Source organism: Glycine max, chromosome 13 (assembly GCF_000004515.6).
Source record: "Glycine max cultivar Williams 82 chromosome 13, Glycine_max_v4.0, whole genome shotgun sequence".
Taxonomy (NCBI): Eukaryota; Viridiplantae; Streptophyta; class Magnoliopsida; order Fabales; family Fabaceae; genus Glycine; species Glycine max.
In genome coordinates, this window is record NC_038249.2 from 28,974,123 (window position 1) to 28,998,880 (window position 24,758).

Genomic DNA, 24,758 nt, shown 5'->3' on the forward strand with positions numbered 1-24,758 from the left:
ATTTTATCCAAAACTTCAAATTTTGTTAAAATCTCACTACTATTTGGACTAAAAAAATTTCTTATTCTCTTACCTTTTTTTTCACGTAACCACATATAGGCTCATCACACATTCTTCGTTTACAATCTTAATGACTACAATCTCTATGATTTTGGATTGAGTATCGCAACTTGATCTTTCAATTAGAAATGAATTTTTCCCACTTTTTTTAAAACACGGTAACTAACTTTCCATATACGTAACATTTCAAATTGTAATGTCGGAGACCTTGAGTTCCAAACAAGAAGGACAATGACAGGGACAAGTAGGTTTTCAAGGTAAGTTTTAAGGTTGAAATTTCATTCCATGATACTATATTCTATTTTCCTTAATCATTTTTTCCTTTTGATTTTCAATGCTTTAATTTGTTCAAAAGTCTTAGATAATCATTCTTCTTTTCACTTTAGATATTATATTTATTAAGTACAACATTTTGGCATTTTCATTAACATTAATTGTAGAATTTGGTTGGTGTGTGATTATTGTCCAAAATATTATATTTTTATTCTTTATATCTATTTTATTTTACTGTTGCTCTCACTGAATTTTAATTATTTAAATTTCATCATATTTTCTTTTACTTCCACTTATTTCTTTGCATCTACATATTTATAGATTTTTATGTGTATAGATACATAGTTGAGTTGGAAAAGAGGATGGTGATTCAACATTACTTATCTCTTAATTAAGTAACTAACATGATCTCTTGAATCGAGTAACCATACTTAGCTGGTGGATCATTAATTTATATAAATACTTCATCTTTGGCAAGCTTACCAAATCACTCAAGTAATATAAAATGGGCAGTTCAAATATCATTTTCTCGAAGGACTTGTACAATACTTGATAATTTACACACTTTTGATTTATTAGACAAAATATCAGCAGACTTGAATAACAATTATTAAGAACCAAAATAAAGATGAAAACTTAAAAATAAAACTAATAAAAATAGTTTATGATTCTAAAGGATCTAGATTGTAGAAAAAGCGTTGCACAAAACAATGATTATGAATCTTCGGGTTTAACTTTAGTGAACTACCCATTCATGCATACACAAGTTATTAATTAATATTTATCATTTTTTGTTTATACCAACTCATAAAAATGCTAAATCTCTAGTTTCTTATAAGAGATAAGTTCCTTGACTAAACTATACCAATCCCTTACATAATTTAACAAAATTACACTCTTTAAGAAGAGGAGTTAAAGGTGACTAACGAATCTTGTTCTATGTCTAGCAATAATATCCATTAGGTATTCTTCTTTAATTTATAGTTAAAATATATTTTCAAATCACATTTAAACCATAAAATCAAATAAATGAGTAATCAAACTAAAACAAACATTAAGAAAAAAGAAAACACTTATCGGTGAACGGTGCATTTGAAGGTAGAGAATGGAGGATGGGGAGAGTTCCACACAGCTGGATACCAACCAATAGCTTATTCTTTTCCAAAAACATTTTTTAATGCTTTGCTTTTCTATCCAAAAAGTGTCAACATGACATTTGTGGCCTAATGAGTACAATTTATTGTTGGGCGTTTCACATCTCATAAAACTAGGATAACTACTGATTTTCTCTAACTGGATGTGTATCTTTGTGTCTGCTGTACCAGAATTATATATATATATATATATATATATATATATATATATATATATATATATATATATATATTACTTTGAGTCATCCTCTTTTAACAATAAACTTTTAAACATTCATTTAAAACATATGAAAACATAAAAAAATAATTCCAAAATCTAAACATACTAAAATGATTTCTGAAAAGTTAAATTCTAACTAAAAGAGTGAAAACAACATTTTAAAATAAGGAAAATATAAAATAAATGCAATTATATGTGTCACGAAATTAAACAAATAATAAAATTATTAATAATATACATGATTACTGAAAATGTTTTTACATTACTGTAAAGACAAGTAGGGGGATAATAGGTAGCTCAAATTATTTGAATATTTGGACGGGATTGCATGAAAATAAAGTCCAAAATTTTGTTTGCAAAACTTTCTGGCTTTAATAGCAAGAGATATTGAAATTTGAAAGTGAGAGACCAAAGCTTTGGCTTTAATACCAAGTTTGAAAGTGAGAGACTAAAGTTACCGAATAATACTGTATTTTTATTTTTGTTAAATTAGAAAAAAATTATATGGGATTTAATGAATTAAAAATTTATAAATATTTGTTTAATCCATCAATCTTTATTTTTGTTAAACATTCTTTAGTTATTTTTTAAAATTAAATGTTTAACAAATAGTCTTTGGTTGAATCCCTTATTCCTTAGCCAAACACATCTTTAAATTAAAAGTTAGACAAATATTCTTATAGTATCCCATTCTTGTTTCTCTGTGAATCAAACATACCATACCTTAGTTCTTCCACCGTAAGAAACCAATCCTATACCGTTGGATATATCATTTTTTAATCGATGGTGGGAAACTTTTCTTCTTCTTTTTTTCTCCCTTTCCCGAATTAACCCCGCTTCCTTCCAATTTCCAACCCAACCCCCTTCCAGCAGCCATCATCGGCTGGAACACACGTGCGGCGTCCGTGGCCGCCGTCGACCTCACTGTGAGGGTCCTTGGACGGCGACATCTTCACCGTTAAGGGCTTTCCGCTCTCTACACCTGTCTCTGCGCCTCTAATGATTGGCCCGTTGCTGACGCCGTTAGTGGTGCTGAAATGGGTGGTATTCTGGGACGAGGGGAAGATGCAGAAGATGGAAAAAGGGGAGAGAAGGAGGGTAATTCGGGAAAAGAATAAAAAAGAATCTCATCCGTCGATTTTGAAAATGAAAACATCCCAACGCTACAAAATTGGTTTCCCACGGTGGGAGACCTGTGACACTTTCCCACTCTACCAAACAGAGCATAAGGGAGAGGGAGAAAGGATACAACAAAAGCAACTACTTTAGTTGTTCAGTACTTCTCCATTTTCTGTGGTTCCACGCACTTTCTCTATCTGTAAGCTCTCTCTTTCTCTCATTATATCTTGTTTCCTTGAAATAGTTATCGTAATCTTCTATTCAGAATTCAAGTTTCAAGAATCAAACCCTAGTTTAGTTTCTTTTAACGATTAACCCTCTCTATCTTTTTTTCACTGTAGACGTTTTCAAATTTGAAGTCAAACACGTTCAATCGTCGCCCTTTGTGATTAATTCCCATATCGTTTCCACGGCAGCTTTTTCTAGCAGTAAGCTTCGCGATCTATGAATTCTTTTTGTTTCATACCTAGATCTTCTTGTTCTTGAACACTGTTTAAAAGGGACTTTTATTATTTGGCTTTATTAGAAAGTAATCAAAATTATTTAGACCCAAGAGAGTACTTTGCTTATTGAGTTTAGTTATGATTTTAGTTGACTTGAGCTTAGTTGCATAAATGCATAATTCTCTCAATAAACCTGTGACTCACAGCACTTGTGTACCGCATTTTAGGTTATCTTTAATGGAAGTCTTCTAATAGTAACGTAAAAGATGACAAAAGATTACTAACTGCTTTCCTAGATGAACTTATTCAGCAAAAATAAAATAAAATACATAGATGAACCGACTTCTCTTTATAAGAACTCTTTTGATAATAATTTAAAAGATGACATACTACTTACCTAAATGATGTGTGTTTCAATCCATATCCGAATTCAAGTCCCCTATATCGAATATCCATTTGGATGCATTGAACATTGTTGTATTAAGGAATGCTAGTAACACACTCTCTAACTAACATACTCCCCGCTGGTTTAAAAGTTTATTGAAACTACAAAATCAGGAGAGAGACTCGCCAAAAGAGGAGTTCAACCCACCAAAATGTGTGGATTCCAATAAATTTCAACCGATATTAGTGTGTTGTTATCATTTCTCTTGTTGTATATCTTATTTACTACTTGTGTGGCTAACATAATTCTCTTAATAATCCCTGTGGGTGGGTTCTCTTTCATCTTTAAAGGAAGTCTTGCAATAATAATGTGAAAGGTGACAAACCGCCTGCCAACATGAACTGCGTGTCAATCCTTTTCCGAATTCTACTCCCCTATGTTGGCTATCCACACAGATGCATTGAACATTATTGTATATCATAACTATGACTTGCAAGGCTTACATAATTCTATCAACAACCTGCATAGTGTGTACTAAATTCACAGCACATGTACCGCTTACCGCGTTCTCTTTAAAAGAATTTGTGGTAATAATGTAAAAGATGTCAAAGTCAAACCACGTACCTACACAAACCGTGAGCTAATTTTTTTTTCTGAATTCGACACCCTTATATAGACTATCCATGCGTTGAATATGTTTGTATACCATAACTAGTACCATATATGGCTTAGATACATTAATGAACCCAATTAAATATTTTATGCATGTTATTCCCATCTAAAGCGGTCTTTGTGGATTTGTGATTTATGCAGGATAGGAATTAGGTTGAAGTCAGGACAAATATGGCCGATTTGGAGAATTTGCTTTTGGAGGCTGCGGGGAGAACTGGTACAGCTGGTAGAAATCGTCATTCTCTTCCACCTTCAAGGAGACGACATGATGGCGCCTATTCAGATGGTGGGAGTGATTCTAGGGATGACGATTCAGATGACGAACTCAATTATGCAAGCAGAAAGCCCTCTGGATCACAAGTTCCTCTGAAGAAAAGACTAGATCCAACAGAAAGAGATGATGATTTAGGCAGTCAGGAAGAAGCAGATGATGATGGTCGCAGCGATCATGATGGTGATAGCAGTGATGAATCAAATATTGGCGATGATCTCTACAAGGATGAGGATGACAGGCGAAAGCTTTCTGAGATGACTGAACTTCAAAGAGAGATGATCTTATCGGACAGGGCTACAAAAAAGGATGATAAAAATTTGTTGGGAAAGATAGCATCAAAGCGTGAGAAAGGAAAGGCAGCAGCACCCAGAAAACAGTCTCCCCCCATGTCGTCATCGCGCATGCGTGCATCAGCCAGATCTGCTGACAGGTCAGCCAAGAATGATGCGTTAAATGAATTGCGTGCAAAGCGATTGAAACAGCAAGATCCGGAAGCTCACCGGAGACTGAGAGAGGCATCAAGAAATGCAGGGCCCCGGCATTTTTCTCCGCCAAAGCGCAAAACGTTCACATCAACAAGTCTCAGTAGTTCAAGTCATAGTGAGAGTGAAAGTAGGTCCCATAGTGACGATGAAGGGTCAACTGGGGATGGAGGAATTGCTGACAGTGATGATGACAGGGCACTAGCTGGGTCTGAGGGTCCATCATTTCAGGATATAAAGGAAATAACTATTCGCAGATCAAAACTTGCCAAATGGTTTATGGAGCCTTTCTTTGAGGAGTTAATAGTTGGTTGCTTTGTAAGAGTGGGAATTGGTAGATCAAAAACTGGACCAATCTACCGACTCTGCATGGTGAAAAATGTTGATGCTTCAGAACCTGATCGACAGTATAAATTAGAAAATAAAACTACCTACAAGTATTTGAATGTTGTTTGGGGAAATGAAAGTTCTGCTGCTAGGTGGCAAATGGCTATGGTTAGTGACTCTGCTCCAATGGAAGAGGAGTTCAAACAGTGGGTTAAGGAAGTAGATTGCAGTGGCGGCCGGATGCCAAGTAAACAAGACGTGCTAGAAAAAAAGCAAGCTATCCAAAAAGCCATCACATTTGTCTACTCAGCGGCTACTGTGAAGCAGATGTTACAAGAGAAAAAGTCTGCCTCAACAAGGCCACTGAATGTTGCTGCTGAGAAGGATCGGCTGAGGAGGGAATTGGAAATAGCACAAAGTAAGCATGATGAGGCAGAAGTGGAGAGGATCAAGACAAGACTGCAAGAATTAGAGGCATCGAGACAAGCAAAGCAGAAGGATGCCAAGGCATTGAAACTGGCTGAGATGAATAGAAAAAACAGGTTTGAGAACTTCAAGAATGCTTCTGAATTGAAGCCAGTGAATATAGGTTTGAAAGCAGGGGAGGCAGGTTATGATCCATTTTCAAGGAGATGGACTAGATCAAGGAATTACTATGCTGCAAAACCTGGTGAAAAGGCTGCAGCTGGAAATAATATTGTCAATGGCAATGTGGCTGGTGCTGGCAGCAATGCAACAGGAGCACCAGTGACAGCCGAGGCTGGCATGGTGGCTACCGCTGCTGCCTTGGAAGCTGCTGCTGGTGCTGGGAAGTTGGTGGATACAAGTGCTCCTGTGGATCAAGGGACAGAGTCAAATATGCTGCACAATTTCGAGCTGCCAATTTCATTAGCATTACTTCAAAAGTATGGTGGGGCTCCAGGAGCTCAGGCAGGATTTATGGCAAGAAAACAAAGAATAGAATCAACAGTTGGATTTAGAGTCTCTGAAAATGATGGTAGGAGGCATGCGTTGACGCTGACAGTCAGTGATTACAAAAGAAGAAGAGGGCTTCTTTGAAATTTGTTGCTGCTCTTGCAGTATGCCAGTTGAGGTAAGTCCGAGGCTCTATGAGCTGATGGTTTGTGTTGTGTTGACTGTAATATTATGTATTTTGATTTTTTTAAGCGGTCATGTTTCCATAGATTTTTTATTTCTCAATGCTCAAACATAAAACAATAGATATTTCATAAATGTTAGTGAAGAATGTGTGTAATTTAACAATGCTATTTAGCCAGATTGTTGGAAGTTAAAGAGAAAGCTTGATAAATGCACATGAAATCTGATATCATGGTGAAATATTACAGACTATCTGTCCTCTTGAGTTGAGACTGTTATTGTCTAGAAGAACTTTTGTTTCACTTTCAATTTTCTGTGTGCTGTGCTAAGTGTTATACTTATCCACGGACTTTTCTTGTGCTCTTGTTTTCTGGTATAGGAAGGGTTCTCTTAAGAACTGTTGTAGTTGTTATGGCAAGCAATAGTAGCTACCTCATTTGCTCATTGTATTCATGATAAACAGATTCAAAGTATAAATCATTTAAAAAAACAATGGTGAAATGCAAAATAATGGCATCTGAAACCATAATGTTACTTATGGGCTAAAATAGAGAAATATATGGTCGAGGTGTGGCATTCATGATATGGTATGGAAGATATATGAACCTTGTTATTTACGTTATTTATCCATCGTATTTCAACCGCTTGAATTGAGTTGTTTCCACACTTTGTTTAATATAAGAACATTTTTTTGTGAATTTCTTGAGTTACCAAATTGTGCTTAAAGTCATTTTCTCTTTGAATTACCTCTTCATTTTTTCTATTTTTTTCCTTTTTTTATTTTAATTTTTTTTTTGTTCTGGGTGAAAATTATAAAATCTAACTAGTATTATATGATACGGAAACCATTTTCGTAAAAAATGAATCGAACTGACAGAAAAAGTAAAGAGAAAAGAATCATTAGTGGTTCTTAATTAAATACACACACTAGCGCACCTACTTACATAATTTATCTTTCAATCACTCAAATTGTCTCTTTTAATGGCGATTTAAAAAAATAATTCTCTTCTAATATTAGGCTTGGAAATTGGAATTGTCATACGGTCAAAATGAGGCTGTTATAACAAATGTGAAAGTTGTCATTATGCTGAAGATTAGGCCACAAGAGCTTTTCCTGGGATGTATGCATCATGGTCAAGTTGAATATTTATACTGTAAGACTACAAACAACTCTATTTTGCTTGTAGGCAAGCAACATCTTCCAACCTTGTCAAGCAATTAAAAAAGCTATTATCAAGAAAAGGATTTTTGCAATGCCTAGTCCAATGGTTGTGAACAAGAGCTTGTACTTAGTAGTAACATCTATTTTTTTTTTTTTTTTGTTAATTTTTTGGATTGTATAACATCATAAATTCTATTCTAGTTATATGCTTAAAAAACTGAATCTCCACATCAACCAACAGAATCTAGCGAATAGAATGAGAGGGCTTCTCCAGCAACTTTTTCCCAACCTTTTATTTCCTTTGGACAATTTTGGTCAATCCCAACAACAATTTTATATCCTTGAATTGAACCATTGCTACTACATGACCTCAATTGACTATTCCTCTAATTAATTAATTTTTTTTATATAAAAACTCTTATTAGATTATTTCTAAAAATGCGTATAAACTTTTCGTGTTTCTTGTAGCATTCCTCACATAAAGGCACCACACCACCAACATATGGATACTAGATAGCATACATGCAAATCATGAGCAACAAGTAGTAAAGAATTGTGCCTTATAACACTACATACCATATGCATCATAAATCCAATAATCTCAAAATACTAAATGTGTGAACCAAGGGAAGTGAACTCATCACAAATACATACACCTAGAGGGAAGATATAAAGTTGGTTGAATTGGTTAAGGAGGAAAGGAAAAAGAAAGTATTGGAATACAAATGTGAGATGAAGTTTTACCTTGTGTAAGAATGAAAATGATGAATATCATATAAGTGAAGATAAGATACAAAAACTCAAACTTTAATATTTTGGATTAAAGTGTGGTGTCAATTCACTTATGTGGTTGTTGACTTATTGGTAGTCGCTCTTGAGTCTCATATTTTATACATTAACTAAATTAAAAAAAAGGTAAATATCATGAGATTGTATTCTTTCTACACAAATCAACCTGTTAGGAGACAAGCTAATTTGGTGGCACATACTTTAACTACAAACTCAATCTACTTTGATACTGAGAATATCTTTAATGTAAATTCTTATTGTATTCACAATTCTTTATTAATCACATAAGATAATAAGATAATACATTTTCAAGCATATACAATGCAAAGATTCAAAATCACTTTTTTTTTTAAAAAAAAGCAAAATAATGTATATATATAAAAATAAAAATTCAAAATCACTTTTACTCATGCTATCTAAAAAATAAAGATTCAAAGCAACTTTTAAGAACATTTGATTGAGTTAAATAAGAGATGTGCTCCGCAGAATATCACTTTGGGTCAAGATCTGTGTCATTTCTCATTTCAGTCTATGAAATAGCTTCATTGGCATCAAAATGATCCTAGGCTTCTTGAGCTTGACATTTGAATGTTTATTGTTCATTACTTGGGAGACATATCCCAATGATCAATGAGTGATTATACAATTTAAAGTTAATCATAAGTTATTGAATTGGTGTTATAAAAATTGGGTTCAAGTGGTCGACAATTGGTTTGAGACTTGGGTGGAGTATTAAATTTAATCAATTATATAATTGGACTTGTGATGATATAATGATCACTATTTTTTAAAAAAATGCTTTTCTATATAAAAAAGGATTAGATATTTTTAGTAATTTAAATTTAAGATATTTTTGGTTTTGTTTCCAATTTAAAATATATTATTTTTAGTCTTTTAAATGTGCAGAGAATATTGTTTATAGTCTCCAAAAGTGAAATTGAGAGATTAAAAAAAAATTAATTTGTAGTCTTCCAAAAAAATGAAGTTAAGAGAATAAAACAATATTTCATAAATTTGAAGACTAAAAATAGAAAATTTTTAATCAGGACACTAAAACAAAAAATGCTTCTAATTTGAGATACCAGAAAACATATTAAAAAATACTCCAAATTCGGGCTATTGCTTCCTGTACTTTTCAATTGATTCCTGGATTTCTTTTTGTCTTTCGGAATGCTCAATCCGAAATACAAAATTACATTCAAAAATGTATTTCCTTTTCGTTTCTTAAATCATCAATCCGGAAAGTAAAAAAATAATATTCAAAAAAGAGTAAAGAAAGTAACTTGGGAAGTGCATGAAACAACATACTATCATTAGTCCTTAAGATTTTGAAATAAACTCGGTAAAGCCCGAAAGGCCCAACAGATTCCCACACGTGCCAAAGCCACGTGGAAACTGAATTCTTCTTCTGAGTTCTAACTCCGTTCGCCACACTATAACGCAGTCGGTTAACCCACTTCGTTTGGCCGAAACCCGCAACAATGGCCGCGGAAACGTTTACGTATCAGAACGGCGTCGTTTCTAACGCCGATCAAGATGCCAACTCCAACTCCTCAGCCACAAAAAAATCCCGGGAGAACGAGCGCCGGCGCCGGCGCCGGAAGCAGAAGAAGAAGAACAACAAGGCCTCTAAGGAACCGACCGAAGACGGTGACGACGCGACGGAAAATACCGATCCGCAGCAGGTTTTCATCCTTCTTCTGGTTCTCTATAGTTTGTTTAGCTTCGCAATCGATAATGTCACTATCACTGGAAACGACAGGAACCGAATTTGACATTAGATGTTAACATTTGTTCTTACATTGCTGCAGTGAAGTTAGGTTTGTGAAATTAGACGGAGTTCTTCGTTTTTCATGTTAGAGTTTTCGGGTGATGGACGTGGGAATGTGAGGTAGAGAAGCATGAGAGTTTTGTTTGGTGAATGGGAATTGGAAGTAAAAGAAAGGAGAATGATGTGTCACATGGAATTTTTTTTTTTCCTTTCTCTTCCCTCCAGTTCCATCTCACTGAACACTGCTGAGTTCAGTGTGGTGTGTGTAGGTTCAATATGGCAAATTTTTTTTAGAACAAGTACAGTTTGATTCTAGTTGTGCAATGGAAACGAAGTTTGGGACTTGTGGGATTGCAAAGTGCAAATTCTCTCATTTACCCTCTCCCCCTATGCGAAATAATTGGTTTTAGCTCCCATGGATGCATATACCCCAAGAGGTTAACCGAGTAGAATAAGACAGAGTCTTGAATTTGATAAGTCACAGGTTCAAGCAACCACTTGTCTCCTTGGGGTGAGGTAAATATAAGTACCTCTTTAAGGTCGGAGGTTTTTCCTGTTAGGACGTCATCCTGTCCCCCTAAATTTCGTTTTTACCAAAAATAACATCGAGTTGTTTAATTTGGACGAGAAGCTTTATCTATTAATTATTAGTTTAGGACATCTTCACCTACTTATAGGAGTTGGGTTTTGATCCCTTTTGAAATATTAGAATTGTTTGTTGCAGTGCAACTAAGAAGTTATATTTTGGTTCTTATCATAGATGTTCTTTAAATGTCATACATGTTTATAGCTCCATTGAAAACTAGAACTCTTGTGATTTTCAATTCAAAGTCACTGTTGAGTGTTTTGGAAATCACATTGGTGGTTATATCAGATCTTGAGGCAGATATATATTTACTTTAGTAAAAGAGTGACACATTCCAGTGATTTCAAATACAATGCCATTAATACACAAATGATGGTGTGGGCATTTAATGTTGCTTTTTTCTTCGATTATAGGTTGTTGAACAAGTTGAAATTGAATATGTACCAGAGAGGGCAGAGCTAGATGAAGGCTTAGATGAAGAATTCAGAAAAATCTTTGAGAAATTTAGTTTTGGTGAAGTTACTGGTTCCGAGGTGATGAGTTTGTGTCAATTGTTTAATTGTACTTGCATGTTCATATATTGCTTGATGAATTGTGTACTTGGATACAAGCAGGATAATGATAAGAAGGATGAGTCTGTTGAGAATGCAACTACCAATAAGAAAGCAGACTCGGATTCTGAAGAGGAAGAAAATGATAATGAGCAAAAAGAGAAAGGCATCTCAAACAAGAAGAAAAAGGTACAGTGGTTTGTAATGTATTTATTTATTCATTTATTTTGTTTGCTCAATTAACTATTACATTTCTTTCTACAGTTATGCTAAAAGTTTTATTGTGTTCAGCTTCAACGCCGGATGAAGATTGCAGAACTGAAACAGATTTGCTCCAGGCCTGATGTTGTTGAGGTTGGAATATTTTGTGTCGTATACGTAGTTTTGAACTTGTGTGCCTTCATTCCTATCTTTCTAGTCTGGTGGTCATTATTTTAACACTTTATTTTTTCACTTTTAAGGTGTGGGATGCTACTGCATCAGATCCAAAGTTGCTAGTATTCTTGAAATCTTATCGAAATACTGTACCTGTACCTAGGCATTGGTGTCAAAAGAGAAAATTTTTGCAGGTTAGTCTCAGCATTCTAAATCGATGATTATGGGTTAAAGATGCAAGCATATATGGTGGTTGCTGTCTACATGTAAGATGTAGGGATAGAGTGAGGAAGATAATGTTGATGAGGTTTCTCTTATATGTATGTATGTGATGCTTGCAGGGGAGCAGTTGTGGCAATCACCAAGCCTGGACTTGTAGGTGTTTGGCAATGAGCATCCTCGATTAATTTTTCATTTATTTCTGTTAGATTGCATGCTAATATGGGTGTTATATAATGTTACACGGCGAGGGTTTATGATCATGTGGTCTTTCTCGTGTAATTCTCCTGGGCACTTGTTTATAACTAAGTCGCTAATAGTTCTGCTTTGAATTTTCAGATGCCTTTCATTGTGCTTAATGCTCGGGCTGAATTCCTCATGTCTTCAATGTTTTAAAATCTATAGTGCTTGGTCACAGAACTTCATAGTCATGCACATGTAATTTACTTATATCTCGTAAAAAATTGTTATTGTTTTTGCAGGGTAAAAGAGGTATAGAGAAACTTCCCTTTCAGCTTCCTGATTTCATTGCTGCCACAGGAATTGAGAAAATCAGACAGGTAGTATGATCTTACCTGTTTGCATCTATTCTAATTCTTTGTCTAACTGACCCACCTAAAAAAATAAAGTAATATTTGAAGTAAAATGTTTGTGATATTTACTTACAAAATTAATAAGCTATTTCTGTATTTGAAAAGTCACATTTCTATACTTTTCTGAAATAGCTTTGTTAGTCTAGCATTGTTTAATTCAATGACGGGATATTACTGCTGTTTGAAAATCATGATGTGAAGGAACAGATTATTTTGAACTTCTGATTTGTTTGTTGAGGGCGAGCCCTGGTGCAGCGGTAAAGTTGTGCCTTGGTGACTTGTTGGTCATGGGTTCGAATCCGGAAACAGCCTCTTTGCATATGCAAGGGTAAGGCTGCGTACAACATCCCTCCCCCATACCTTCGCATAGCGAAGAGCCTCTGGGCAATGGGGTACGAAGTAAATTTGTTTGTTGAGATCTTTTAAAATAATTTGAATGGTTTACTGGGAAGATATTCATTTATTATTGAGATTCTTTTTTTTTTTTTAAATTATATTTGATGGATGTGTTTTGAATCAGCTGTTTATGATCTGCTGAAGTGTCAATGATCCATCACAAAATTACACTTTATTCAATCAAATGTTGTGTTTATTTTGGTATTGGTCTTTTCTAACATTTTGTTTATATTGGAATGTTGATTTGTTATTAATTTTCTGACTGGTGTGTTATATAGATTTCTTCCACATCGTTTGTTGATTTTTGCTGTTTCTTTCAACTGAACTTGATATAACATGAAACTTTCTCTTTGCAATGTATGTGTTTGTCTTTTCAAGTAGTTTTATTACATTACTGTACTTGCTTCTTACCTGCCAGGTTATCTTCTGTTTTCTCATGCAGGCTTATATTGAGAAAGAAGACAGTAAAAAGCTGAAGCAAAAGCAAAGAGAACGCATGCAACCAAAAATGGGGAAAATGGATATTGATTATCAGGTTTTATTATATCTTTACCTATTCTAGTTTTGCCCTCTTTGTCTTGCTTGCTTTTATGCTGCATTCAGAAGTCAGAACAATTTCTACCCTTTCTCAAGTGACTGTTTCTTGGCTGCTAGGTTCTTCATGATGCATTCTTTAAATATCAGACAAAGCCAAAGCTGACATCTCTTGGGGAACTATATCATGAAGGAAAAGAATTCGAGGTATAGTTCATTTTTAATTGCAAGCAAAAGATTTGAAATATTGCACAATTAATTGGCTGAGTTAATGTCAACAAAGAATGTGCAATAGTGTCCATGTACTGATCTCTATATTTAGAAGTTAAGAATCTGTCTGTTACTGGAAGATCAATAAGCTCTTTGAGTGGTATCTATTAGGTCGAGGAAATTGTTAGATTTGTGCTGTAAATCTATTTTTCAGTTGCAACATTTTGTTCAGTAGGTTATTATTATTAGTTTTTTACTGGGTCGAGTCAAAGACAATCAATTTGAAGTTTAAATCTATAAACAGATTAATTGTTATCTAGTTGTTTGCAGTATTGCTTATGTTGCTGGTGGCTGGTGCTATTAGGGTAATCTGCCTTCTTGAGTACCAGGTTGTTGATATGTTTTCTTTCAACTTCTTCGATTGTTATAATACCTTCAATTTTCATATTTTAATCCATAGAGCTGAATAAGTTATCACTTAACTTGGGTTTTATGTTTTACTCTCAATGTATTACCTCTGTATTTTGATTGAAATGGTAGTTAACTCAATATCACTGGCATACTTTGTATAATATGGATAACTCAGGATATTTCTCTTTATCTGAATTCTGGTTTGAATAATGGATTTCCTAGAACTTGAGAGTTTAGCTTCATTCTATATCATTTCTTTGTGTAATGGAAATTTAATGTGTTTCTCTAGCGTTGTCAAAAGTATAAAGTATTTTCCTTTGAATGTTTGGTCTAAAGATCACATCATTCAAACTTTTTTTGCTAAGATGTTTCCCTTGATCTAGTTAAGTGTCAAGATTATCAGCACCTATAAAAGTTATAACTTGGTTCTTATTATTTTATATAATGCTGTTCAGGTAAAGTTGAGAGAGATGAAACCTGGCATGTTATCACATGAATTAAAAGAAGCTCTTGGTATGCCTGAGGGTGCTCCTCCACCATGGCTTATTAATATGCAGGTAATATCAGTGTCTTTGTGGCATGTATGTTGTATTCTTCTGGTCTTGGCCCTTTCATAACATCAATTTTTTTCACCAGAGATATGGTCCTCCTCCATCTTATCCTCATCTGAAGATCCCAGGCTTGAATGCTCCCATTCCCCCTGGAGCTAGTTTTGGTTACCATCCCGGTGGCTGGGGCAAGCCTCCTGTTGATGAAGTACATTTTTTATATTCACTCTTCTTTTCATCATTTGATTTTTGAATTATTATGGGTTTCTGAATTTTCATTTTTATTAAAGGGCTCTCCCACCCCTTTTCACCTCATTGACCACTTTTCTTGTCTGCACCTAAACAGTATGGCCGTCCACTTTATGGAGATGTTTTTGGTGTTCATCAACAAGATCAGCCTAATTATGAGGTTGGTTTACATAGAAGTTTTATGTAATTAGAGGGGTATCTTCTCTTTGATACAATCTTTCAATGTTGCCCTTTTTATGTTCGATGACCAAGTCAAGTTCCTTTTATGTTCAATGTTTGAAGCTTATGGCACTCCTTGCTCTGTCTCTGTCTCTCTCTCTAATCTCAGTGTGTGTGGTTGTGTTATTTCCTCTTTTCATTTGTATTCAAGTCCATGAAAACATGATAGAAATAAAAATGAGAGAAATTTGAAGTTGGAAATAAAATTAGCTTTAGCTTTTTATCAAGCCATTTTCATATATCCAAATACACTGCCTATTATCATTGTTTCTTTTTCTCTTCTTTTCACTCTTAAAAGTTATTCTTGAGGTAGATTGAATTCCAGAATTTACTGTGCTAGAAAAAAATAATTAACATTTAATTTATATATGGAGGAGCACTTATCAACTCAAATATAGTTTTATTGCTCATGGTATTCCTAGTTGTATTTTACTTGAGTTTTCTGACAATGCAGGAAGAGCCGGTTGATAAGACCAAACACTGGGGTGATTTGGAGGAAGAGGAGGAGGAGGAGGAAGAGGAAGAAGAGGAGGAAGAAGAAGAAGAAATGGAGGAGGAGGAACTTGAAGCTGGTATTCAGTCTGTTGATAGTTTGTCTAGGTATGGTGTTCTGTTTTAATTTCTTTTGTTATTGCCATTTCTTTCTTTTCCTAGATACCTTACAGTCTTTCCTGGGAATAGCATGATAAATTGAAATTAAGGACCTATCACATGACTAATTTAGTTCAGCAGTGGTTAATAATTAACCTAAACAACCATCCTCATGAATTTCTTGCGAAACTGGTTCATGTTTATAATTCTCTACTCTGCATGTGTGTGAGTGGTGGTTGATAGTCTGTCAAGGTCTGGTTTTGGGCTTGTTGTATAATCTCCTGTGTTTGTGAACTCATTTATTTCCTCTTTTCTGTTGCATTTTCCTTCCCAGCACTCCCACTGGAGTGGAGACACCTGATGTTATTGACCTTCGTAAGCAGCAGAGGAAGGAACCTGAAAAGCCTCTTTATCAAGTGAGTGTTTCTATTTCTGCTCTTCCATCAGTTTTAGCTCTTTGATCATTTGTTTGTCATTAACCATGTTTTTCATGAAGGTACTTGAAGAGAAGGAGGAAAAAATTGCTCCAGGAACTTTGCTTGGAACTACACACACGTATGCTAAATTGGCACCTTTTTCTTGTAATATTTGGGTGGTATTTTTGTTTTTTCTTCCTCACAATTATTTGTTTATTAACAAAGTTCTGATGTCCCTTTCTCTCCAGTTATGTGGTTAACACTGGCACCCAGGACAAGTCAGGGGCTAAAAGGGTAAAACTTAAAAGAGTTTCCTCTATATTTAGGGAGAAAGGGGAGAAGGGGTTTCTGTGTGATGATATTGATTGGTGGGATAACATGTTTCATGTTTTCCAGGTTGATTTACTTAGAGGACAAAAGTCAGATAAAGTGGATGTCACTTTACTGCCAGAAGAGTTGGATGCCATGGAAAATGTTTTACCCGCGAAGTATGAATTCTTTTTTTACAAAAAAAACGTTCTGTTGCCTGTTAGTGATGTTAACATCATGGCTCTGATTTCTTACCTCTCCTGGAACTGTTCCAGGTATGAAGAAGCAAGGGAGGAAGAGAAGTTACGAAATCAGCGTGAGGATTTCAGTGACATGGTGGCAGAGGTGTGTTACATTTAATTTTCATATCTTACAAACTCACGCATGTTGTTGTTGTTATTATTAATAACTTCAGTCTTTATTTGTATATTTAATCACGTAACCAACTGGTGCAGAATGAGAAGAGGAAGAAGAGAAAGATGCAAGAAAAGGAGGGCAAGTCCAAGAGGAATAAGGAGTTTAAGTTCTAAAGGTGGTTTCGTGTCTTTTTCTTTCGCAGAAAAAATGGGGGACCCGGAAGTTATCCATTCATCAGATTGTCATTTTCCACCAAGGGAGGATTGGTTGTTAGCTTTGTTGTATGGCATTTCTTTCACATGTTGTTGTCTGCAAGTAGCTTTCATTGTTTTGGTTAGGAACATACTACTCGTAATTGAAACACCTTATACAGCGCTGATTCTTTAGTTGGAAACCCAATACAATTAATCATTATTAATGTTGGTATTCGGAATCCGTTGTTGAGGCAGATATTTAGATGATCCCGCCTGATAATTCTTCTTGAAAAATGCTACAGTTACACTCTCTAACACATTCTTTTTTATTAGTTGAAATTTATTGAAAATCATAAAATTTAGTGTATCTTACCTGACTCTCTTTCTCAGTTTTTAATACATTTTAACCAATAAAAGAGGGTGTATAGGGGATTGTGTTAGTATGGCATTGATGTCTGTTAGTGCAAACATGATAGTGAATCCTTTGTTTCCTTTGTTTCCATTTATCTATCTTAAAAATGAAACTTAAGATCACGATCTTGTTTTGATTCTAATTATATAATCCTGTTGTGAGTACTGTTATATATATAGGTTCAGTGGGAGGGGTTGCTGTGGGGTTAGGGTAGGGGGATGGAGGTGTATTATGGAATCATATCTTTTTTGTCATTAAATTTGTTATTCTTTTGTTTTTTCCGACTATTATTTAGATCAAATCGCGTCTGCGTGTTGAATGATCTATGTAGAGGTTGCTTTAGCTTTTTCGGACTTTTCCCCCCTTAAATGCTCTTCTAATTAGTTTTTATCCAGATTTAAGAGTTTTTCTTTCACTGTGTTAGCCTTGCTATTTTATATTCACTACTCTTTATTTTTTTTATTATTTTACTTTAAGGTTTAGCTAAACATATTTGACTCCTAAATTGAAGGGAAAATTATTTCATAAGATAATATATAGTGTTGATTAGAAATTAACTAGTGAGATTTTAATTTCAAATCTATATGCATGCATTTTTTGTTATTATATATGCGTGTATTATATTTTAATTTTAAGTTTTTTAATAAATAATTATAATTGTGCTCTATCTTCTAAAGTATATCTCTTGACTTTAAAATAGTTACCTCTGCTCAGTTGTCATAAACTTGTGGATGAGGCCAGAGCCTTGGCCTAATTAGGAAATGAGATTCCCAGGTACGAATCAGTGTGATTCTACCTCAAACCAAGCCAGGTGAGGTACAGTAACCTATAAATAATTTATGTCAGTAGCAGCCTTTTTTTACTTTTATTATTGTCTATTTATACTTGGACCTATTTGCACGGTTATTCAACTTGACGTAAAATCACAAGAGGTGTTGTGCAATAAGCGTTACTCAAATAAAGTAATCGTTTGATCATGCAGAATCATTCCCCACTGATAACATGAAAACAGTGATGCCCTTTGCGACAGACCAAACAATAGAAGAGAATTATTTATTTTTGCTTAGACTCCTCAGTCCTTACTATTTAGGTATTGACTAAAATTGTTCCATCAAGATTGTTTATAGGTGCTAAGGCACTCTAGAAATTAGGACAAAGTTGGAGTTGTTGTCCAATTAAATTTAGAGTAATACACAAAACAAAAAATTCATTAAATTTCATCGTATATTACTGAAGTAAAACTTTAAATTTAATTGGAGAACAACACTCAGTTTTTTCAATTAAACTCAGAATTTCACTTTGGTAATACTTAAAAGAAAAAAATCCATTAAATGTCATCACAAATAACCGAAGTAAAACTCCAAATTAAATTTAATTGAAAAACAACACCATGAGAACCTATGGTACTATATCTAAGTTTTTCCCTAGAAATTATTGGAAGCCATCCAATCTAGTGAGTGATTTGTGCATGCCATTATTCTTGTGGCAACAGAGGGTTGGCTCCACTGTGAGTCAAATCTATTACTTCTTCCTTACTCAGTTCCCTACCTGTAGAACTACGTACCTATGCTATCATATTCTTGTGCAAAGTTTCAAATGGAGGTTGTCATTGGTTTTGGCTTTTGAGAATGTAAAAAGGATGCATGTTACATGTAAATATATACATATATTCGTGCTCATTTGACACATGACAACTACATTTTATTTTTCTTTCTTTCATTTTCATTTGGCAACAAAATGTTCAATCTAAAGGTCAGAAACATGAAGCCATTCGTCATGGCTTGGTGTCCCAATAAATTTTCTAGATCTAGACCCACACATTTGATGGCTTTTCCCCACCATATATGGTACGTATCAAATGGAAGATTCGGCCACTGCAGGTATCTTTTGTGTGGCATGATTAATTAACATGCATTTCTCTCCTCATGGACGTCCACGTCTCAGTGCTGCACAATTAGGTGGAGTGTCCTTTCGGACTCACCTATTTTAACAATCAAGAGATTAAGGAAATTAGACTGAAAATCACACATATACACATATATCACTCTTTATGGGCGTGAAGAATTGAATTTTAAATATGTAATCAGGTTAAATATTTAAAGAAGAATTTTGTCACATTTAATACTTTTATCTAACTCGAGTAACATTATATCTATTAAAAAATACATATAATTTACACTAAAACACACACTTACATACATACCAAATTTTTTTAATTTTACAAACTAAAACCAATCAGGCGAACTATAAGAGGAAACATCCCATCAAATATCTTTAGAAAAATGCTAGCATATATGTTAGGCTTCAGGTTCCTTAAGGTTTACATATCGAATTTGACTATAAATATATAGAGAATGACTTTGATGTAACCATTTTTATAAATTTACAAATAGTTTAATTTTACCAAAGATGTGGTTTCTATTATTTTATGTTTTTTTACTTATAACCAAAGTGTTATTACTTGATTGTAGATGTGTGAGTCGTGGAGCTCAAGTTATGAATTTTTTTAATAATTTTGTTCCATGACAGCAACTTGAGTGGATAGTATACCTGTAAAGAGAGTCTAATGTGTAAGTAAAAATGCTATATGTCATCTTGCTTGGGGTCAACCCCATTTATACTTGAGAGCCAAGAATGATTAGGATATGCATCATAAGAAAAGTTATCTCTTAATGAGAGAAAGAAATTGGGGAAGTATATAAGATTTTTGTTGCATTATCCTTTCATTGTTAATAAATTCATTCAAGTAAGATTCTTTGAAGAATTTTCTAGATTACGATCCATAACACAAAGTACTTTCGTTACCCCCAGTTTTGTACAATGGAACTAATAAGTTGAGATTTATTCAAAGTTTAGTGTAGACTCAATGATAATACACTAGCTGTCACACATGATATCAAAACACACAAACAATTTTATAATTAAATTAATATTAAAATTGGATATGTGTACTTATTATTGGCCCAGGTTCTTACATTATTCAATGATGTATTAATACAACAATGAAAAGTTAAAATTTACGATAATCTTTTTCAATAATTTAATAATTTACGATTAAGTAATATAAAGAATTATTACTAGTACCTTCAGATTACAATATAATCCCATAAGAAGTATAGTAAATTATACTCTACATCTCTGAAAGATGTTTAAATAATTAATACTCCAGTCTCTTATTTTATAAATTACGATCCTCTTTCGTGAAAGATTAATATGTATTACATTTTAATCTATTTAAGTATAAACGGATTTGTTAGTAGAACAATAGATAAATTTAGTCAGAAGATTTTTCTTTAATTTTCTCTAAAACTTCTACAGTCGTTATCATGAGTTAATTTTAAATATTATATTATTAATTTGGGACTTTAATTAATGAAATGGTGGTTTCAACACACACACACATATATATATGTATATATATATACACTATCAAATTTGAATTTTCATCATAATTTTCATTTCCTCTTTTAAGTCTCAAAATCAATAATAGTCGATAGAGATTCAAAACTAGTAGCTGATAATGTTAAGAGTCATAAAAAAGAAAAAGAAAGACTAGTATAATTTAAACATTTTTAAATGGGTCAAATTATAAAATATATTAATATTTCTGGAATATAAAATATAACTTTTTAAATAAAAAAGAAAGACAAGTATAATTTAAACATTTTTCAGGAAAATTAAAAATAATTTATTCTCAATTAAATTATAAACGATGCTAGTGAGAATCCACTTATTCACAATTCATAAGTCATTTCCTTGGTATACAACTTATTTTATATATAGGTAAGAATTAAATACACTCCTTATCATTTTTCTCATAGATTGTTCTATTATTCACTAGAAATTTAATATTGTGGTGTAATATGTGTGTAGCAATAATATGACACTTTTTATGATGTGATATCAATTCGAATTGACGCATGACAATCGCTTGCCTACAGTTGAATAGGGCACACCGTTCTGCATTAACAATGACAAATTTTTGGCCGCACAAAGATGGCTATAGGTCAAAATGTCATTATTTACGGCAAGCCTTTGAAAAGACTTCTAATGTATCATTACTTTAAATTTTCCATAAAAATTTATTTTATGGATTTTTTTTTTAAAATATCACGTCATTACATTTTATTTAAGAATGAGCAATATCCAATGAATTGTAATTATTTGATTAAAATATAAGAATGCATCAAATGCAATATTAATTAAATAGAAAATGAAGAAACTAAAAACGTAATTAAATCTCTTAAACAAGTGCAATAAATACATATTATTTTTTTCTAATAAAATTATTTGAATAAATAATCTATGTAATGACAATGTAAATAATTTTTTTAATATTTTTTAATTACAATTTGTTATACATTATACAATAACTACTTTAAATATTATACCTATAATTTCGATCCTATTAGTTGATAATACAATTTTTTTTACACTAACAATTAATACATTAAAATATAGTCACTTAAATTCGAGACACTGAAAATAGACCCCTTAATTTGAAAGAATAAAAATATAATTAAACAAAACTTATTAAAATTATATTATACATTATAATATAGTCTTAATTCAAAGGAATTTCTTTCGAGTTTTCCCAATTTCAATTTCAAAGGATAGATTCTCATACTCAATGCAACCATTAATGTAACTTTCACCCTTTTGTCCGTTGTGTTATACTAATAATCACTATATATCACTTTCATTTTCCTATCACAAAATTTCAAAGAAATATGCACACATTATGAAAATCACATATATGCTTGTCCATCGGGCTAGATGGGTTTGTTCCCATATATTCCACTTTACCAAAGAAACACCTGTTCTACGTACGAATATATGATCTTCTAGCTTAAAAAATAAAATCACAGAGAATAACATCATTTTCACATGGTTGGAAACCTAGGAACTGCTGAATAATTAATTCTTTTAAAATCAAACTAGTTCCATCACCCCAAATTCTCGTTAAACAATAAATAAATGGATGTAGCTGAGAAACTACCTACACATTAAGCAACATATTCATCAAGTCACAAAAGAAAAGTAATAATAGGGAATGTTAAATATAATTATATAGTCATGTGGGACATAGCCAAAAGGATAAACAAAACCAAATATTACAAATACCACAATCTTTGTTCCAACCTGGAATAAGCATCAATTTGCCCAAAGTGGTCCACCGGTGGGCCCATTTACCCCCAGTGATGCCGCTACATGTGTACAAATTATTCCTTCAATTAACCTAAGCATGCCAATTGACTGAGAAACAATTGATTAATTCGAGTTATTTTTTTTTTTAATTATGAAACTAGAACCATGTGGTTGCATGGCTCCACCAGCAACAGCAAGAGTCACCAAAACACGGCCACGCGAATCTGTGCTTTGGATCCTTAATCAATTTTTTTAAAGGGCTAATAATAATAATAATAATAAAGTGAGAGTGAGTTATTAATGTAAAGTAGTTTGGTGGACATAAGTGGCATCTTAGTTGGACATAATAGACTCTTCCCTTACTCGAGAGTTCAACTTGGACTTAATTAATTTAATTTCTTTACTGTGTCTTTTTCAAACTTTTTCAACAAACATTCTTTAATTTGTTTTGTCCTCTTCAATCCGATGCAATTAGTCACCCCATACCCTTTACCTAACCAACCGACCAAGATCGATTTCCATACACATTCCTCTCGAGGAGTTCGGATCAACCTTTCAAAATGGTCAAGTTTAATCTATTGTTTTTAATTGTGATTTCATACCATAATCGTGGCTTAATTATATAACTGCATGTGCCTTTTGTGGTCCTGAAATCCTAATCCTTGGCAGCCAACATGGTGAAATTATGGTGTGATTATTTCTCGTGAATCCTTTCATTACTATGATCAATTTATTATCATCAAGCCTCGGTTTAAAAGTTAGGTTTGAAATTAAAAAAAAAAAATACTATAACTTGCAGAAATAAAAATTTTGACATAAAAAATTGAAGAAGGAATGGAATATTTCGTAAATAAGAATGCCTATTTAGAGGCTTGCAACAAATATGGAATTTGCTATAAGAAAAAAGTCAACTACTGTGAGATTTTATTGAAATTACAATAGCTAAGTAGAACAGAAAAATAAGAAGGAAAATCTGTTACTAGCAAGGACTAGGCTTGTTAAAGAATTACTCAAATTTCAAATTTAAAAGGCAAATTCTCACAACTTAACACTTCCTTGAGATTTTCCTTGGGCATGTCTAGTTTTAACTTTAAGAACTCTAATCTTGATTTTGAAAGTGTTTTAGTGGTTAAGATTGCAAGTTGGGTGTGTTTGAGAGTTAGTTGCATAACTTTAATTTTCGTGCCTTTTGAACACGTATTTTTTTAATTGAATGTGAGTTTTAATACATAACCAAACAAACATAATTTCGTAGTAATGATTCGATCACCTTAGTTAACAACTTTTTTTTTTTTACTTATATATAATGTGAAGCTTTTTTACATTGATGTGCTAGCTTGGTCCTGCCATATTGGGCAGGAATTTTAGTAATGGCAATGCTTACTTTTTATCACACAAAAGCAAATATTTGCCCAAATTAGCAAGCAATTTTCTTAAACATGTTATTGAACGTGACATACTCTGTTTCATTGTTGATTTTGACATTACTTCCTGTTCTTTTGCATTCTAGGAAATAATACACGAACCAATTGAAAATACATAACCTGAAAATCTGTGTCATCAACACTTTATGTTAGTGCTAGATTCAGTAAATTTATTTAGTGGGGAAAAAAAATTGTACTAGTCTCTTGATCTTTTTCTGTGTTTGGAATGGTGTTTCTTTTTGGAAATTGGATGTGTTTAGTGTTAGGGAAATCATAAAAATTAAAAAGTTAAAATATAAAATTACTATTAATTTATTCTTTTTTTAATCTTTTATAATTGTTTACATATATTTAAAAATTGTTTTATGGAGGAAATATTGTTTTTATGGAGGAAAAAATAAAAAAAAAACATTAAATATATGATTAAAATATGTTTTTTTTGTTATAAAATTTTAAAAATTTGATTTTCTTCCTTGCAAAAATTTTTATTGGTTTTTCGTCCTTTTAAAATAAAAATATGTCATCTGATCAAATTTTACTCAAGATTCATACTACAAAAAATGCAACTAATATTTAACCAAGATGGTTACAATTAACAAGTTGAAATATTACTTGGATTTGTTGAATGCTGGTTGATGCTAGATGTGACTGTATCCTCCCCCGACCCAGGAGACTATGAGGCTGGACTTGTTATCATCCAAGGGATTAAATATTCATTAATATGAAGATGGTTGTGCATGACTCATGTTATGAGTAACAGAAGTTGAAGCCTAATGATACATGGAGG

General features: G+C 33.0%; 2 protein-coding genes across 3 annotated transcripts; both read left to right on the plus strand.

Annotated features, from left to right (window-relative positions):
- The first annotated feature begins 2,536 nt into the window (after positions 1-2,536).
- LOC100791327 (protein RTF1 homolog) lies at positions 2,537-6,747 on the plus strand. Its single transcript, XM_003542719.5, has 3 exons — positions 2,537-3,025; positions 3,168-3,254; positions 4,468-6,747. The coding sequence occupies exon 3, from the start codon at positions 4,498-4,500 to the stop codon at positions 6,466-6,468; it is 1,971 nt and encodes a 656-aa protein (XP_003542767.1). The 5' UTR covers positions 2,537-3,025; positions 3,168-3,254; positions 4,468-4,497; the 3' UTR covers positions 6,469-6,747.
- A 3,122-nt stretch (positions 6,748-9,869) lies between these two features.
- LOC100797656 (splicing factor 3B subunit 2) lies at positions 9,870-17,211 on the plus strand. 2 transcript variants are annotated; one of them, XM_006594263.4, is made up of 19 exons: positions 9,870-10,143; positions 11,229-11,348; positions 11,430-11,555; positions 11,658-11,720; positions 11,828-11,935; positions 12,443-12,520; positions 13,392-13,484; positions 13,604-13,690; positions 14,014-14,082; positions 14,560-14,661; positions 14,741-14,860; positions 14,999-15,061; positions 15,575-15,720; positions 16,046-16,127; positions 16,208-16,266; positions 16,376-16,421; positions 16,524-16,615; positions 16,712-16,781; positions 16,892-17,211. In XM_006594263.4, the coding sequence occupies exons 1-19, from the start codon at positions 9,940-9,942 to the stop codon at positions 16,964-16,966; spliced, it is 1,803 nt and encodes a 600-aa protein (XP_006594326.1). In that variant the 5' UTR covers positions 9,870-9,939; the 3' UTR covers positions 16,967-17,211. The 2 variants fall into 2 exon arrangements, with proteins under 2 accessions (XP_006594326.1, XP_003541544.1); XM_003541496.5 differs by lacking the exon at positions 14,014-14,082 and having other exon boundaries at positions 9,871-10,143.
- Positions 17,212-24,758: the final 7,547 nt, after the last annotated feature.